At 42.9% G+C, this 17524-nt stretch overlaps 3 protein-coding genes across 9 annotated transcripts in view; all 3 read left to right on the plus strand.

Moving 5' to 3' along the window:
• Positions 1–500: 500 nt before the first annotated feature.
• Positions 501–8324, plus strand: cacnb4a (calcium channel, voltage-dependent, beta 4a subunit). 7 transcript variants are annotated; one of them, XM_086123286.1, is made up of 14 exons: positions 501–734; positions 2060–2143; positions 4503–4622; positions 4690–4812; positions 5456–5583; positions 5692–5777; positions 5878–5897; positions 6147–6227; positions 6528–6586; positions 6669–6778; positions 6950–7101; positions 7176–7271; positions 7360–7527; positions 7685–8324. In XM_086123286.1, exons 1-14 carry the CDS (start codon positions 672–674, stop codon positions 7901–7903), a joined length of 1509 nt encoding a protein of 502 aa, XP_085979412.1. In that variant the 5' UTR covers positions 501–671; the 3' UTR covers positions 7904–8324. The 7 variants fall into 7 exon arrangements, with proteins under 7 accessions (XP_085979412.1, XP_085979413.1, XP_085979409.1 ...); XM_086123287.1 differs by having other exon boundaries at positions 5695–5777; XM_086123283.1 differs by having other exon boundaries at positions 5456–5777.
• Positions 8325–8482: 158 nt separating this feature from the next.
• On the plus strand, positions 8483–12445 carry arl5a (ADP-ribosylation factor-like 5A). Its single transcript, XM_086123292.1, has 6 exons — positions 8483–8959; positions 9785–9845; positions 10127–10274; positions 10824–10907; positions 10979–11130; positions 11745–12445. Exons 1-6 carry the CDS (start codon positions 8914–8916, stop codon positions 11791–11793), a joined length of 540 nt encoding a protein of 179 aa, XP_085979418.1. The 5' UTR covers positions 8483–8913; the 3' UTR covers positions 11794–12445.
• Positions 12446–15042: 2597 nt separating this feature from the next.
• Positions 15043–17524, plus strand: part of neb (nebulin) — a 59676-nt gene continuing 57194 nt past the window's right edge. Inside the window, exons 1-3 of the mRNA XM_086123386.1 lie at positions 15043–15097; positions 15564–15656; positions 15728–15895. Of these exons, the coding sequence (XP_085979512.1) occupies positions 15749–15895 (147 nt within the window). The 5' untranslated portion in view covers positions 15043–15097; positions 15564–15656; positions 15728–15748. The remainder of the gene's footprint in view (positions 15098–15563; positions 15657–15727; positions 15896–17524) is intronic.

Here is a 17524-nt window from a genome sequence, read left to right on the forward strand (position 1 = left end):
TAGACTTAGGCGAACGTCTCATGACTGAATATTTAAAAAACAAAAAAACAAAAGGACTTTCAGTAGTATTTGTTCATTGAACATCGTACACCTTTTTATGTTGAATAGAATTACCATATTTTCTTTGCTAAGCGGACACGTCATGACTTTCAAAAATAAAATATTTAGTTTTTGAAGATAATGTCCTGTGATTATGCAGCCTGGGTGTTATTTCCTTTGGTAAACGCATCATGACAAAATGTTGGGGGGCGGGGAGTATGTTTAATGGAAGTCGTGATATTTCCTGTGGTCGGGCGAACACGTGAGCGTGAAACTTGAGTATCGTTTTTTATGTCTTGGTGAATTAGGATGGAGAAATGTGTCGTGACATCTGTGCGGTCACTGAACGCATCGGCGGAGGATGAAAACTCGTGATGTTTGTTGCGGTCATTGAACGCGTCACGAGCAAGGAGACTGGGCTTGCTGCCCCCCCCCCCCCCCCCCCCCTCCAGCATCCTTTCCTGGAGCAGCACACGACCGAACGCACGACAGGACCGAGAACCTCCCAACATTGTCAGGGCTGAACCAAGCTGGAGCCGGCGGTGGCGTCGGATCCGCACGCCGGGCAGCAGCAGCCGGGGTGGAGTGGTGCCGAGCGGCAGCCTCCGCCATGGACCGACGAACTGGCTGACATGTCCCGGCACATTTATGGCAGACACGGGCCGGCGGACGGAGCGCGCAAGGCAGCCTTCCAGGTTTAGATTTTTCATTCAGTATTTAGTTAATATCGGCATTCACAGTCCACTTTATCAGGTGCACCTGCTGTCATTGAGATCCAATAGCCTATAACAAAGCTTGTACTAAATAAGGTGGTCTAAAACATGAAGAATTGCTCTTCCAAAGGCATTTTTCTATTTTTTTGAAGGGGTACCTAATGAAATGGCTTGTGATTTTAACTCCATCCAATGAAAAAAAATTGCAAGAAAAATTTTGTGGGGCATTAATGACGGGATGTCATTAATCACTGCCCCCCATTCCCCCACACACAGTTGCCCCACAAGCTCAGGTGCAGACCCCCTCTGACTTCAAAGTAGGTCACTTGCTCATGATGCTCACTGGCAAACGGCAGAAAACCTTGTTGCCATATTCAAGATTTGTCGTAAATATACGATCATGACTATTAACGAGAATGGGCAATACCCCTAAATTCCCCAAATGTGATGGGAGTAGTTTTGGTTCTAATTTAGTTAAGGCTTTATTTTCTTCCAAAGTTTGTTTGATCATGAGTATTTTTAAAATGGATCGGAACTATTGGTGGGCGATAACAATAGGCCATTCTGCAATTTACCAAATTGATGACTTTTTTTTATATTCAGGTTTCTTCAGTTTTGTGCGTATTGTTAGCAGGATAAATTGAAAATATGTGATATTTGACTTTATTCGATCCCTTTGCATATCAAATATACTGCCAACTGCGAACTAGCAACTAGAATAAGTAACTTAAAAGTGAAATTTCACCAATTACAACATTCTTTTGTTCGGCTTTCTGTTTTGATCCTTTGTGTGTTGTGAAATAGTTTGACAATACTGTATTAATAGATTTGAACTAGCTAGCATCAATCATGATAAGTAACTGAAATGAGGTTGATCCGTTTTAGTTAGCAGGCTCCCATATCAGTTAGAAAGACGTTTCAACTTTTAACAGATTTTTTTTTTACTCTTCTTTCCTTTGCTGCCTTTGGATGAATAAATAGGTTGCAAATGTCATAGGATGCTAACTCGCAACTATGCTAACTTGCAACGATTATATTGAGTGATTTAAAAGTGGAGTTCGTCTGATTCGATTTTGAAGTCTCTCCAATTGACAAAATACTTTGAATTAGATGTTTTTTTTACAATCCTTTGCCTATTGTGAAATAGATCAGAGCTATTGTAAGATGTTAAACTAGCAACTAATTCGTTGTTGCCAATTTGATGAGCATTTCCCGCCATTTACCCAATAGTGTTTTTTCTCAGATTGTTTCTCTACGAAAAGGTTCAATTTGCTGTGTCTCTTTTTTTTTTTCTTGTTACATTTCAGGTAAACGGAGGTACATACTCCAGGAGGAGTAGACTGAAGAGATCGGACGGGAGCACCACATCCACGAGCTTCATCCTCAGACAGGTACCAAAGCTTTCTTTTGCATCTGCATAACTACATTTTTAAGTTGCAAAAATATACGCACAGTGTATTTTCTGAAGCGCAACAACGAGGCACTCTAAAGCGGTCATGCCAACCCAAAGGCCTGATCCGCATGCTCGCTCTCAAGTTTGTTTTGTTTTGTTTTCGCCTCCCTCATCGCTCTTCTGGCTTTTCTCCTTGTCTCCACGCACTCCTGACAAACAAGACGCTCTAAAGTGGCAAAGCTGGCTAGCTAGCTAGCTAACTGCAATTTCAAAACAAATCTTTGAATTCATCCATCCATTTTCCAAACCGCTTCATTCCTCACTAGGGTCGCGGGGGGTGCTGGAGCCTATCCCAGCCGTCTTCGGGCAGTAGGCGGGGACACCCTGAATCAGTTGCCAGCCAATCGCAGGGCACACAGAGACGAACAACCATTCACGCCCACACTCACACCTAGGGACAATTTAGAGCGTCCAATCAGCCTGCCATGCATGTTTTTGGAATGTGGGAGGAAACCAGAGCACACCCACGCAGGCCCGGGGAGAACATGCAAACTCCACACAGGGAGGCCGGAGCTGGAATTGAACCCGGTACCTCTGCACTGTGAAGCCGACGTGCTAACCACTGGACTACCGGGCCGCCCTATCTTTGAATTCACTTTACATTTAAAAAAAAAAAAAAAAAAAAAAAAAAGGCAATCCCTCAGTCTTCCATGAAGCATGGTGGCTTGTTTATATCTATTAAATTCCAGTCTTTTCCGTTTCGCCTACTTCCTTCTCCTCAGCCAATGGGGACGCTGCCGACTGTGTGGTCAGTTCGTTTGCCGATGGGAGGCAAAGCTGCATTCGCTGAAGGAGAGGAGAAAATACACTCCTCTTTCTGCCTGTGTGTGTGTGTGTTTGTGTAGAAGGCAGAATTTCCTTTTATATGTGCGACACTTTGTACCCACATGGATTTGATGACTGGGAGACGGTAAGCCTACGACGCATATCAATGTCTTCTCGTGTCATATTGCAAGAATAATATTAATGAAACTATAAAACAAGTGTTAAACAATGATTCAGATAGGACTTTACTCCGGGGAAATAAGCTTTTATGAGTCATCATAGTGCAAGTAATAAAGTAACAATAAAGAACACAGCAGTTAAATAATGCAAAAATGGTTTGTTTTACAATTTCCAAAAAAGCATTACAAAAATTAATTTGTATGTTTACTACAAAAAGTTAATTTTTTTACATGAACAGTTTTTAAAACATTGCAACATTAGATTGCTACTTGAGGAGAATAAAACAAAAAAAAGCAAAAATAAAGTTGTCATTTTCAACTGAACATTTTTTATTTACTGCAAAACTTCTGCTTTCTTTCGAAGGTCGTTGGACAAAATATTGTAAACCACAACGCATAAACGTGTAGTCACTCTGGTTAAGTGTGCATTGTTATTTTTAGCTAAAGCTGGTTAGCGTAGCGACGGCGGGTAGCAGACGCCATCCAACAAGAATGCTTTTTATCTTTCAACTCCACTGCAATAGGCCCTCAGACAAAACAAGAAGTCAAGATAAACCTCAAGTGTCATGCTACGCTAACCACTACAGCGCTTATCAGGCACAGATGTGTGTGCGTGTGTGGGTGTGTGTTGTGTTGGATAAAAGTTATGCCGGATGGAAATTGCAGTGGATAAACTTTGTGGTAATCATCAGTGAAAATTGTGCCCGATGTTAATTGATGGTTGTAATGAGTGAAAATTTCATAGAATGATATTGATTGGTACAAAATGAAAGTTGTGCCAGATGATCGTTGTACTAGCTAAAAGTTATGAATGATGAGAGTTGTGCTGAATGGGGTGGCGTAGCTCAGTGCAAGAATGATCATCTCCCAACTCTAAATTTGGCGGTTCAATCCGTGGCTATTGCAACCTCGTCGAAGTGTCCTTGAGCAAGACACCGAAACACTCAGTTGCTCCTGATGCTGCGTCATCAGTCGGTAAATGAGGCAACAGTGTCAGGCACTTTTTTAAGGTAGAAAAGCGCTACAGAAGTGACAGCCGCATTTACTAATCAATCTTTGTTTCTGGATGAAAATTCCTTTGGGTGAAAATTGCTCATTCTCTTTAGTGCGTGTCACATTACAGCTTCCCCGACGACTGTCCGATGCACAACCTTCCCTTACATAGTGGCTGACGGTTGTCAGGGTTGCAACCCCAGCAACTATGGGATGTTTGAAGGCGCATGAAGCGTGCCGGCCGCCATTGTTGTTTCCACGCTTTGATGACGCCACATGAAAGTACACCTGTCATGAAATAAACATCAGCTCACGGCTCCTGTCTTCTTCTTCATTGGTTCTTCTTCTTTGGTTTTCCAGGGTTCTGCTGACTCGTACACCAGCCGACCATCCGACTCGGACGTTTCCCTGGAGGAGGACAAGGAGGGTGGCAGGCAGGAGCGTGAGCAGCAGGCGCAGATTCAGCTGGAGAGAGCCAAGGTATGTTTCCACACACCCGGCACTTCCTTATCTTATTTAATCTTATCTTGGTTGTTTCTTGATAAAGACCAAAGCGGTGGCGTTCGCCGTGAGGACAAACGTCAGCTATTGCGGAGCTGTGGACCAGGACGTCCCCGTGGGAGGCACAGCCGTCTCCTTCGATACCAAGGACTTTCTCCACATCAAAGAGGTTCTGTTTTGTTTTGTTTTTTTGGGGGCGGGGGGGGGGGGTTGCCCAAACTAACCAGCTGAACTTCCTATCTCACAATATAAGATCAATAATCATGCCCAAAGATGTACGCAATAAAATGAACCCACAGCCATAACTTTCTGTAGGTGTAAAAAGCAGGATCGAAGAGTCAAGATCACTTTTAAATTGAAGTAACACTGCACTATTTAGAGAAAAATCATTCTTTTCAGAGAAAGAAGCGTCAGACATTTAAAACCTTTAGAAAAAAGTTATTATATTGTAGAAAAAGGTCACATGTTTTAAGAGAAAAAAATGTATCATTTCCAGAAGTCATGTATTTTGATTATCATGAGGATTTTTTTGAAGGAAAAAACAAAATTTTCAACTTCAAAAAAAGATTTTCCTTTTAAAAGTTATATATTCATGAGAAGAAAAGATTCTTTTTTTGGGGTCATATTTTCAATAAAAGTGCCTATTTTCAAGAACAAAAAAAAATCTAGTGAAGAAAGTGAGAAAGAAAGAACATGAATATATTTTCAAGAAAAAAAAAGTTATATCTCTACACAACCAAAATGCAATATTTTGTACTTAAAATAGGGTCTATTTCCAAAAGAAAAAACGTTTTTCGTGTTTGCGCGTACAGAAGTACAACAACGAGTGGTGGATCGGTCGCCTGGTGAAAGAAGGTTGTGACGTGGGCTTCATTCCGAGTCCTCTCAAGCTGGAAAACATTCGCCTGCAGCATGACAACAAGCGAGGACGCTTCCAAGGGTCCAACACCCTTTTCCATAACTTTATTACAATGACACAATACTTGTGTGTTGCTTTTATAATTTTTCATATTAGTAAGATATATATATTTTGTTGCTTTTGGTCTAGCAGTCACCACAAGTCCGGTGGGAACTTGTCGTCCAGTTTAGGAGACATTGTGTCAGGAACCTTCAAGAGCACGCCAAACAGCGCAGGTGGGTCCACACTGGTTCTGTCCTGTTTCAAGCTGTGGGAGCACCGTTTGTTTTGATTCAAAGTGATCCTTCCTCATTCCGACTTTATTGTCATCAACAGGGAAGCAGAAACAAAAAGTGGTGAGTGGAACATTTTTGTTGGATTATTATGTCATTTTTTTAAATTTGTATTTATTTTTTGCTGGGGGCATTTTGTTGTGCCCAAATGGATTTTTTTTGTGGTCAAATATTGCAATTTGCTGCACAAATATTGAACTTTTGTGAGCAAAGGTAGCACTCAATGTGCAATTTTTGGAACGATATGTCGATGATTTTCTTGCGCAACTCAAAATGTTGTCATCAACACTGCGGTTTGTGCTTCCTGTTTAGGCCGAGCAAGTGCCCCCGTATGACGTAGTCCCTTCCATGAGGCCGGTGGTCCTGGTGGGTCCGTCGCTTAAAGGCTACGAGGTAGGACTACGACACCGCGGTCATGATCATTTATATTAATAATCATCATCACGACGGGAGGGGCGATGCGCAGGGAGTCGGTTGTCATGGAGTCCCCGTCCCTCCTCTTGCCCCCTTGGCTGCCATCATCACCATGGAAACGGCCGTCTGTGCGTTCACCAAAGAAGCAGAAAGAATACGGAAACATTTTTTTGTAGATGATAAAAGTACTCGTACATTTATAGATGCCCGCGTGAAACTTTATCCACTTGTCCCTGGAAGAACCTGACACACACGCACCAACACCTTCCGTCTCTGCAGGTGACCGACATGATGCAGAAGGCGCTGTTCGACTTCCTGAAGCACAGGTTTGACGGCAGGTGAGTCCCTCGCGCACGCGCGTGTGTCTTTGAGTTCACGCGATCGAGGTTTGATGTGACCGGTGGCGTCTTGCGTCGGCAGGGTCTCCATCACCCGGGTAATGGCCGACATATCGTTGGCCAAGAGGTCAGTACTAAACAACCCCAGTAAGCGCGCCATCATTGAGAGGTCCAACACCCGCTCCAGCATCGGTAACGCCCTCACTCAATGATGCGCACGTGTCATGGAGGTCTTATATGTGTCTTTGAGATGCCCCGAGTGTTTCTTTGAGAGTTAATTTTTTGTGTGTGGGGCGGAATAGCCTCGTGGTAGAGGCTCAGTATTTATAAGGTGTCTTTGATGTGTCTTTGATTCCGCCGTAGCTGAGGTGCAGAGCGAGATCGAGCGCATCTTTGAGCTGGCGCGCTCACTGCAGCTGGTGGTGCTGGACGCCGACACCGTCAACCACCCGGCGCAGCTCGTCAAGACCTCATTGGCGCCCATTCTAGTCCACGTCAAAGTGTCTTCGCCTAAGGTGAGCGGCGGCGGATAAAAGAGGGTCCGAGCTAAAAGAGGCTACGGATGCAGATTGTGGTTTTGAACCTTTAGGTCCTCCAGCGTCTCATCAAGTCTCGCGGCAAATCTCAAAGCAAACACTTGAACGTGCAGCTTGTGGCGGCTGAAAAACTTTCCCAGTGTCCTTCAGTAAGTACCCACGGTTTTTCACCATCATTTTTTTTTTTTTTACATCAGTTTTCCGTCACTTGTGCTTGTCCGTTCGCCCCCTCGACAGGAGATGTTTGACATCATCCTAGACGAGAACCAGCTGGAGGACGCCTGCGAGCACCTGGCCGACTACCTGGAGGCGTACTGGCGAGCCACGCACGCCCCCTCGCTCAACACCACGCCAAGACGCAACTTGAGCTCCACCGCGCTCTCACCGTATCCCGCCGTCATACAGGTCGTTCAAGCTCAGCGACAAGTCGCAAGTCGACCAGTAAAGGATTGAAGTTGGAAATGCGAGACAAAAAATAAAAAATTAAAGTCATAAGATGCGAAAGATTATAAAAGTGTATTATCGTTGTTATCCCAAAAACATGCCGTTTGCATCCAAACAGGCCCAACGTAAGCACAACAACAACCCAAACGCATCACCCGTGGAGCGTCGCAGCCTGATGCCGGCCGAGCAAAACCTACAGAACGAGCGGGCCAGGACAGGTCGCCACCGGTTGTCGTCAGGGTCCCAGCACAGCCGCGACCAGTCGCATCTGGTGGAAGAGGACCCCTACCTCCAAGAACCCTACCAGGACACTTATCAGCCTCACCGCAGGCCCTGAAAACATCTTCAGGAAGCAAATGGTAGACTGTGTCATGATCGTAATGACGATATGTTGTTCTAGAGATACGATTTATTTTGTTAGCAATGAAACACAACATGTGTTCTTTTTCTTTCTTTTTAATCAATAAGCACATCAAGGTGATGTCCTTGGAGTATTTTTACATGGAAATACACATACTCAGTTGGCCTCGTACTAAGTTGTAGGTAGACATTTAATATTCATGTACCTTGACTTAAATCACTTGTATGTCAAATCAACTTTCCCCATTGAAAGAAATGGAAATGCCTATAATCTGTTGTAACTCCCCAAAAATATATCTCTAACAATGTATTTTAGTAGAAAAAAATAGAAGTCAAAAGTATTGTACTTTTTAAAAACATGCAGTAACAGCATAATTAAATAGAATGTAAAGACTGAAGCAGTTTGTGCATCATGATTTCACGTTTTCATTTAATGGACATTGTGTGGCTCCTTCTGGTGTGTACGCCTTAGCCACTAGAAGGCAATATACTACGGACATATGACGGTGGACGCTCGCTATTTGTGGAGTGTCGTGACCAGCCGGTGGTATGGTGGCGAATGCTATATTTGACATATTTAGTTTAGTTTTATAATTCTTATTTACATTTGCATGCCCAAAAATGGTTGACAAGTCATCACCCGCGAACAATGCAGCGGACTCGTGCCACTGCGCATGCGCATTGACTGCCATCGAGGCAGCCGCTCTCCTCTCAGCTGACATTTGCGCTAGTAAGATAGCCGCCGCGCTAGCAACGCAACGCCGCTCCCTTTCCAGCAAATTCCTCCACTTTCCCTCTTAATTCCCCCTCCGACGTGACTGGCACAGGCGCGGGGCGGCTTCTCTGCATCCTGTATGGCGTTAAATCGGCCATGGCGCTTGCGTTCAAATGCGTTGATAACCCTGTCGTGCTAATTAGCATCTAGGCTGGCTTGCTAGCTCGTTTGGGAAGTTCCGAGTTTGGCGAGGCGGTTCAGCTTTACCAACCATGGGAATACTTTTCACCAAGTTATGGAGGCTTTTTAACCACCAAGGTAAGAAGCATTACGGCGTTTAAAGACCAGGCGAGAGCAAAACGACGTGATGCTAACAGGCCTGAGCTAACACACACACACACACACACACGCACACACTAATGGAATGCAATCGAGAATGGACACTTTATTAGGCACACCGTCTATTGGGGGACAATGTAACTTAAGGCACAATTTTCCTATTGGATACCATTGGTGGGTGTACCTAATAGAGTGTCTCCCCGCAGGTTGTTGATTGTAATTTGGCTGACTTGGAGGAATGTTGACTCATGAACGAGATCGTAAAAGCTGAATGATTATCATTCGTTACCAAATGTTTAATTTTATTCGGATTTCATTTTTGGAACGAAAAAGTTGGACTACTGAGAGTTACATCGAAGCATGAGTATAAGAATGGGAGTCGTTTTTGTATTTAATGAAGGGGAAAAAACACGTGAAAATATCAAACTGTTCTAAGGAATATTATCATTATTTTACTTGAGAAAAACAGTTGTAAGTTTGCAAGAGTTACATGAAAAATATTGTGAGGAAAAAGTAATGATTTTTGGACATTTTTAAAATCATGAGAAGAAAATGCAATGTTGTGAGAATGAAGTCGCTATATTATCATGTCTGTATTATGATGGAAAAGTTGTCTCTTTTTGTGTGTTCATCAATTCTTTTAAGAGAAAAAAAATGTGAAATAGTCTCAGACTAAAGCCACACAAAATTATGTATTTAAATACTGTCAAAATATACGATGCAGAAATGATGACTCTGAAGAATCTGAACATGAGTCACCATTTTCCGTGAAGCCTGTAATCAGTGTCGTCTCTTGTCTTCCAGAGCACAAAGTCATCATTGTCGGTCTGGACAACGCGGGCAAGACCACCATTCTTTACCAGTTGTGAGTACAGTACCTGTATTTTCACCATTGTGAGTGAATTTTAGGGCTCATGCCTGAAATTGAATCCTAAGGTGTACGTTTTGTTTTGAAGCAGCCATTTTTAGGCAAATTCGAGAGTGTACAAAAAAATTCAAGTGAAATTTTTGTTTAAAAAGCACAGCCATTTCGGGCATCTCATCAGGTTGATATTCTGCGGATTTTGCAGGAAGATGGGGTGCATGGGCCTGTTTATAGCTGCTTGCAACTTAATTATATGTTTTATTTTATTTTTTTGGTCATAGTTCCATGAACGAGGTGGTGCATACGTCGCCTACCATTGGTAGTAATGTAGAGGAGATCGTGGTGAAAAACACGCACTTCCTCATGTGGGACATCGGCGGGCAGGAGTCACTGAGGTCCTCGTGGAATACCTATTACACTAACACAGAGGTAACACATCTTTATTTCTTATTTATGTATTTATATATATCAGAAAGTGAGAGACCGCCTCCATTCCTTCATGTCGTGAGATATTTAGGCATACAAAATCATCTGAGTTGGAAAAAAAACCTCAGAGATGACACGCTATTGAGATATAAGTAAACAGTAAAAGATCCATTTTATGTGACTTTCCCTCCTGGAGATACATTAAGGATGAATTAATTTTTTCTTAATCAAATTACTCACTGCAGAATTTATAAATGTCCACCGGATGGTGCTATTTCCACACTTTTCTTGTCATGGTGATTCACTACTGAAATGGTAACTGTTTGCTGTTGATAATGGTTTGCATGTAAAGAGGGTTAAAATACCAGAAACACATTTGGCCACCATTGTTTTTCCCCGAGTCAAAGCCTGCAGCAATCTTTCACACCCTACCACTGTTTTCTGCACAAACGCCTTGCTACTGAAATTATTCTATCTCTATCCATCCCAAACATTAGAATTTTTGATATGCATCATTGAGGACTTAGTCAAGGGCTAATGTTTGTGTTGTAGTTTGTGATCGTGGTGGTCGACAGCACTGACCGGGAAAGAATCTCGGTGACCAAAGAGGAGCTCTACAGGATGCTGGCGCATGAAGTAGGAGACGCCACACACAGGCATGCATGTTATAATATGTATCAAGATTAATAATCGCATGTGTGGTGTAGGACCTGAGGAAGGCGGGACTCCTGGTGTTTGCCAACAAGCAGGATGTGAAGGGCTGCATGTCGGTGGCCGATATCTCGCACAGCCTGCAGCTCACAGCGGTCAAAGACCACCAATGGCACATCCAGGCCTGCTGTGCCCTCACCGGAGAAGGGTGACTCACATGCTAACACGCTTATTGCAAAATGACAACATGCGAACAAACCTCATGTGATTCAAGTCAAGCGTCTTTGCACTGAAGGATAAGACCATTTAAAAGACATTTCCGACACAAAATGGCCAGTTTCACTTAGCAACATGGAATTTGGTAGACATGTCTTCCATGAGTTGACCCACAAAAAAGTCAAGACACAGGTATCCTGGCATTTGCATCTGACGTGGCCATTACCAGTGGTCCTTAGAATCATTTGAAAAATCTTAAGCCTGGTTCACTTCGCAATGTGAGATTTGGTTGACACGGCTATGATGATGAGACCCACAAAAAAGTCTCCAGAACTCAAGACCAAAAAGTCTGCGAAAGATGTCACCTTTGCGTTAAGTTTGCCTTTTGAAATTTATTTTTCTATTTTTGTTAAAATTCAGCCCGAAAGCCTTTTTTATTTATTTATTTTTGGCAGAAGGAAATTTGATCAACACGACTGCCAAACTCCAAAAAGATTTTTATTGCGAAACGTCCATTATCTGCTTAGTTTGTCCACTTTCAGGCCACCTAATCTTAAAATAAATGAAATTTAAGTCACCTCTTTGTTTTGTTGTTTTCTCCTCCAGCTTGTGTCAGGGTCTTGAGTGGATGATGTCACGGTTACGAGTCAGATGATGGCCTCTGAACGTTCATCTGGCCTTGCTCCAGGACTTTGATCGTGATGAGGTGGTGGCTTGGCCTGAGCCTTTTTCCCCACCAAGCTATTTTGAGGACCTTCTTTTTGTCTTGTGTGATAATTTATTGGATCGAGGACTTTATTTAAAGTGCACGCTTTTTCCTTTCAACAAGATGGAGGTCCTCTTCTGCAGCCCCCGCGGCCTTGACATAGTATTCCCGGACCAGCGACATTGCGTCCAGTCCAGTATTGTTTTAACACGGTGCCTGTAGCAACATGGACGCTCGGTGTGATGATGAATGAGGTGGATGGGAGTGGGACTGGTGGTGGTGGGGGGGTAATCACATGACGCACCCTCCTGAAGATAAAACCAGTCAATTAAATGTTTTTATCTGTTCATCTCAAGTGCGTCCTCTGAGTTTTCTTTTCCAGAGTTGTCACCACAACCTATGTTTTACACATTTTCCAATGTCTGCCTTTGATGACCAACATGACAAGTTTTTGAAAATCAGATGATGGGTTATGGAGAAATTGATTTTTTTTGTGTCAGGGGTGGGGAGGTGTGTGTGTGTGTGTGAAATGTTTTTGTGTCACGTCTATAAAAAAAATGTGGTCCAAAGTTAAGAGTAAAATGGTATGACTATTTCTCAACATATCTCCTCGAGTCTTTTGTTGGGTTCTCATCCCATCTTTTTTAGAAAATTCCACAAAGATGGTGGCCACTTGTCTCGTTGCAACTTGGTGTGCAAGGCAGGCAAACGGTAAGTAAAGTTAAAGTCATGTAAAATTTGCACTCTGTATGTGGGATTTACGTTTTGATTTTAAAATGTTGCAGAAGCGGACCAGACAAAGTCTAAATCATCTGTGCCCAAAAAGACAGAGGAAGGTCAGCCATTTTAAAGTCGATTTTGGTCCTCCAGATTTTTTTGAAAATTCCACCCGCGAAACCAGTCCCATTAAGCAATATGAAATGTTGCAGGCTGTCTGTCATGAGTAGACCCACAAAAAATCAGAGAGCAATGCACAAAAACACACAGGAAGTCTGATATTTCAGTTTGAAGCGGCCATTTCAGGGTCTTTTTGGTCATTTCCATGGGGTCCTTTGAATCTTTTGAAAAGTCAGCTACTGAAGGCTGTTTTAGCAATATGATATTTGGTAAGCATGTCTAACTTGATGCTACTTATCAGTTTGATGAATCTTAGCAGTTTGATGAATCGGCATATAACTCAAAAGTCAATGACACGAAGTCAGCCAGGCCAGAAAATCAAATGCTCCCCCAATAGGCAGAAACGTATAGCTGCAACAACTCCGCTGCTGACGGGATTGTTCCTTTTGGTCCAAGCGTCGCTGTAAAGGTCACTTTGAAGGTGCCAGCTCCCGCAGGCTGAGCCGTCTGTCACAATTCGCTTTATCACACCCCAGGCAAGACGTCAGCCTCTCCTCCAGGAGGATGAGCGTGTTGCTATGGAAACTGCTAGCCCAAACAGCAGTGACCCATCCCACCTGTCGTCGCCCTACTAATCCGCTTCATTTTGGGCTTCTGACATCACCTACAAAAAAAACATGAACAGTCATCTCTGTTTTTGTTTTTGTCCCCTCATCAGCTGCGGTGTTTACCACTTGTGTTTTTTCAGCTTGTGAATTTTGGCGGAAAATCCAGTCCCAGAAGATAGTTTCACTTGGCAATGTGACATTTGTTAGCCTCGTCTATCATGAGTAGACCCACAAAAAAAGTCTCAAGAACCAAGCTTGAAAAGACATGCGATGTCGGCCACGTTGGATTTGAAGCAGACCTTTTGGGGTCATTTTCCAGGGCTCCTTTATAGAAAGTTCATCCCACAAAGCCAGTTTTACTTCGCAACCTGAAATTCAGTAGGTACGTCTATCATGAGCAGACTACAAAAAAAGTCTCGAGCAACACTGCCTGAAAGTTATAGGTTTGTGGTCATGATTTGAGGGGCAGACTATTTCCAGGTGTCCTTCAAAGCTCACTTGAGCTACTGCAATTGCTTTGTATTGAATTAATTTATCAGAAGCTATAATGTCACTTTTAATCCTGATGCGATACAAATGGTTTATTTGAGTTCAAAGTAAATACAAGTACAAAATATATTTTCAGTCAGTTCAGTCTCATTAGATCAGTTAAATGTGTTTCTGCAAGATCCGGTAATGTTTATTCCAGAAAAGGACATTTCACGTGACAAATGTTTTATCTAAGGATTCATTCAAAATGGCATCGGACTCTGCTTGAACCTTCTTGAGCTCTTCTCCACCTTGACTGAGATCTTGACAAACCCCTCAAACATCCTCAAGGCAATTGTCATTTTTCCTGTCGTGCACCCATTGTGATATAAACTTTTTGGGGGGTGAAAATATGCTGTATGAAGTTTAATCCAGATCCGATCTAGTTTTTGCATATAGCAGCAATGTAAACGCAACATGTACAATCCTATTCGATGTCAAGTTTCATCCAGATATGACCGCATTTTTTTTTTTTTCCATGCACAAGTGACAAAACCAAAATACTGTATAAAACAGAAAACGATCCTGTCCGCTTTGATGTTGAACATGAACCAAATAAATCCTATCGTACTCAGTTTCTGCAAAATGTGTACGGCGAGGGTGGATTCCTTGGAGTCAAATTTAATACACATCATATCCAGATTCCACAACCTGTCAGACGTGTCCATCTCATCAGAATGTGTCATGTAAGATCTTATTACGGTTTTCTTTTTCAGCAAGTGAACACTGACTACATTTAATATGTTATGATGATGACGGTTTCATCTGTTATGTTCTTCACACGTTGATTTCACACGTGATAAATGTTTAATGAGGCCTCGGTGGAGTCTTTTATTTTATCCTGTGACGTAATTTGGATCTTGGCGTCTGTCTGACCTCATTCCAGACCTGATCCAGTGGGGTGGCTTCCACGGATTCTCTAACTGGACGTGCACCAACCTGTGACTGTCTCTACCACCTCCTGAGACCTTCTAACAACACCCCTTCCACCCCCCACCCCCAAACCTCTAAAAGCATTTTATCAACAACCCAATCAGTCTACTTTTTTGCTCTGCTGATGCATTCGGCCTCCCAACAGCTGCTCTTCCCCAAAGGGGATCTCTTTTGGTATATTTAGCGTTTGAAACCCGAGCGCCCCCGCTTTGCGATTGGCCGCAAGCACCACATGACCACCTGGGTAGAAGTAGCCTCAGCTGTGACTCTGTCACCCATCGTTTCTCTGGAGGGAACCTTGGGGGGAGGCTTTGGCGGCTTTTGGGAGACCAATAAAACGCTAACTGGTAAGCGAGCAAAAAAACTGGAGAAAAGCTTGGGGTTTCTCTTTCTGGTCTGCATGGCTTTTTTTTGCATCCCTCATTGGACTAATCCAGTGGGACCACCTGGAACTGAGCCTGATACAGAACTGAACCTAATGGTGCTTTTGGATGGTGGCATTTGGTAGCCAAGACTAGCAGTTTGTCTTCTGGTTTTCATTCAACGTCCCCCAATTTTAATTGAAAAAAAGTTGGTTTGTCGTGCTAAAAAAAGTGAGTCCTATATTTAAACCGTAGCCTCAGAAGGGATGGCATCACGGTTCGCCCGAGCCGGCCCCCCAATCGGGCTGCGGCATTGGTTTACATGTCAAATAGCTGAGGCTGCAGCTGTCACCGCTCGTCAAATGGGGGAGGAGTTAGATTTGTGGTGGTAGTTCAGGATACATACCTTTACTCATTCACTCAACGCTCACACTTTTTTTTGTGGTTTTAGGGCAAAAAGAAAAGTGTGATTAAAGGACTCCGGAACCTAGTGGATGGCCGGTGACTTGCGGAGTCAAGAAGACACGACAGGAATCTTTCTCTGGTACCTTTCTGGCCCTTGAAATATCACCCCCAGTGTCCAAGTCAAAGTCCTGAAAGATCTTCTTTGCGTAGAGCCTCTGAAGGGGTCTCAAGATGTCGCATCGTATCGTGGAGTACGTGGAGGAATGGGAGGAGGAATACGAGGTGGAAGGGGAAGAGGTAGAAGAGGGAGAAGAAGAAGTGGTGGAGGAGGAGGAAGAGGAGGAAGAAGAAGAGGAGGAAGAGGAAGTTTTGGATGAGGTAAGTGAAAAAAATGCACGACATTTTTCAGTTTCAGTTCAAAGGCCCGTCTCGCTGCATGAGTCCTATGAATAGTGACTTTGGGGCAGCAGGATTCCGTTTCGGTGAGATGAGGCCAACTGGCTCAAATTCAAAAGACTGTTAAAGTTAGCGTGCTGTATCATCTGTGTGGTATGGCAGCATCATTTGGAACTTTGAAAATCGTTCTTGTTATTTCAATGTTTTTACGCTGTCACTTGGCTAGTTTGTTGCTTATTCTGGTCTCGTAGTCTGGTTTAGTGTCGACTATCAACAATGAAGAGTGATACGTGTGATATAAACCTCACATAGTACCAGGACGAACCTGTGAGAGATAGAACAGTTCAACAGGACATCCGAAACGCAGACTGAAAAAAGCTCAAACATGACTTCGGCCTGAGTCATTGTGAAAAATTTGACTTGACTTGAAAAAAAATGATCACATTACACTTCATAAATCCCGCTCGCTACACATTTGATGATTTTTTTGTTGTTGTTCATCTTCATGTCTGTTCAACTTCACTAACGTTGAGAATCTAGCAAAGGTTAAAACTGACCTAGTTCCTAGACTGACTTGTTAGTCGCAAACATATCATATGTGATTTTAATGCATGCGACCGTCGCCCCGACGTTTTGACGAGCAAATTGTCGAAAGGGGAAAAAAAGGAGGTAGCGATTAGCTCTTTGTTATGCTAATGTATTTTAGCAATTAGCAATCATTTCATGCCTCGTGACATTTTGAAAACATCTTGAGCATGTTTTTAATTCTTAAGATTCTTGACCAAAACTTTTTTACGAGCAAATTGCTGAGGAAATTTTTTTTTCTTTTTTATGGCGACAATTGTCGGGCGGTCGCCATTTTATAGGAAGATGACAATGTCTTCTTCCTGGTTGGCAATTGTTCTATTTCACGTGACAGTTGTGTTCTTGTCAAAGTATTGAAAAATGTTTCAAAGTTGACACTGATTGGCCCGAATGTTTTAAACAAGAAATAAGCACGGTAAAATTCACTTCACAGCTCAGAATTTCATGTCCGGATATCGGGAAATCTGTTTTTGTGCTGATTAGACAAACAAATTGTTTTGTGCATTTCAGCCTATATTTGACTCAACACCTTTTTTTTTTTTTTTTAACATGTTGATTTGAAAATTTTTCACCCATTTCCCCTCTGCCTTTTGTCTCATGTCAAAACCTTCATGTCATCTTTTGATTTTTGATGTTGTATTCACTGTGACGGTCCTTGAACCCTGACGCACGTTGCGGACCATGCGTCACCGTCTCAGACTCAGTGTCCAATGGAAGAGTGAAAACAGAAGGGCGATCAATTAGTCTCTTATTTCCTGGCGAAATAGGACTAAAGTCGTCCTGGTATTTGCCTCAATGACGTCTTATGAGGGAGATCGAACGCAGGCGTCATCCGTCGGTCCGTCTCTCTTGTAACCCGTCGTGCGGACAAGGTTTTAGCATCTTTAGTTGCCAAAAAGATGCTAAACAGTTTGTTTTGGGGTTGGGAGGCGGCGAAAGAGAGAGAGGAAAAAAAACAAAACAATACACTCTGCTTTCACTTGCACTTTCATCTACACTGTGGAGAACAAATGCCTCGTTTGGAAT

Source organism: Hippocampus guttulatus, chromosome 11 (assembly GCF_054856545.1).
Source record: "Hippocampus guttulatus isolate MCC_2025c chromosome 11, RoL_Hgut_1.0, whole genome shotgun sequence".
Lineage (NCBI taxonomy): Eukaryota > Metazoa > Chordata > Actinopteri > Syngnathiformes > Syngnathidae > Hippocampus > Hippocampus guttulatus.

Bases quoted from the DNA above. Each gene is read 5' to 3' on its own strand.
- cacnb4a (XM_086123283.1), top strand. From the start codon at position 672: ATGTCCCGGCACATTTATGGCAGACACGGGCCGGCGGACGGAGCGCGC. The intron at 2,144-4,502 runs GTACCAAAGCTT...TTGGTTTTCCAG, and splicing joins CGAGCTTCATCCTCAGACAG to GGTTCTGCTGACTCGTACAC. The intron at 6,228-6,527 runs GTAGGACTACGA...CCGTCTCTGCAG, and splicing joins CGTCGCTTAAAGGCTACGAG to GTGACCGACATGATGCAGAA.
- arl5a (XM_086123292.1), top strand. From the start codon at position 8,914: ATGGGAATACTTTTCACCAAGTTATGGAGGCTTTTTAACCACCAAG. The intron at 8,960-9,784 runs GTAAGAAGCATT...CTTGTCTTCCAG, and splicing joins GAGGCTTTTTAACCACCAAG to AGCACAAAGTCATCATTGTC. The intron at 10,908-10,978 runs GTAGGAGACGCC...TGTGTGGTGTAG, and splicing joins ACAGGATGCTGGCGCATGAA to GACCTGAGGAAGGCGGGACT.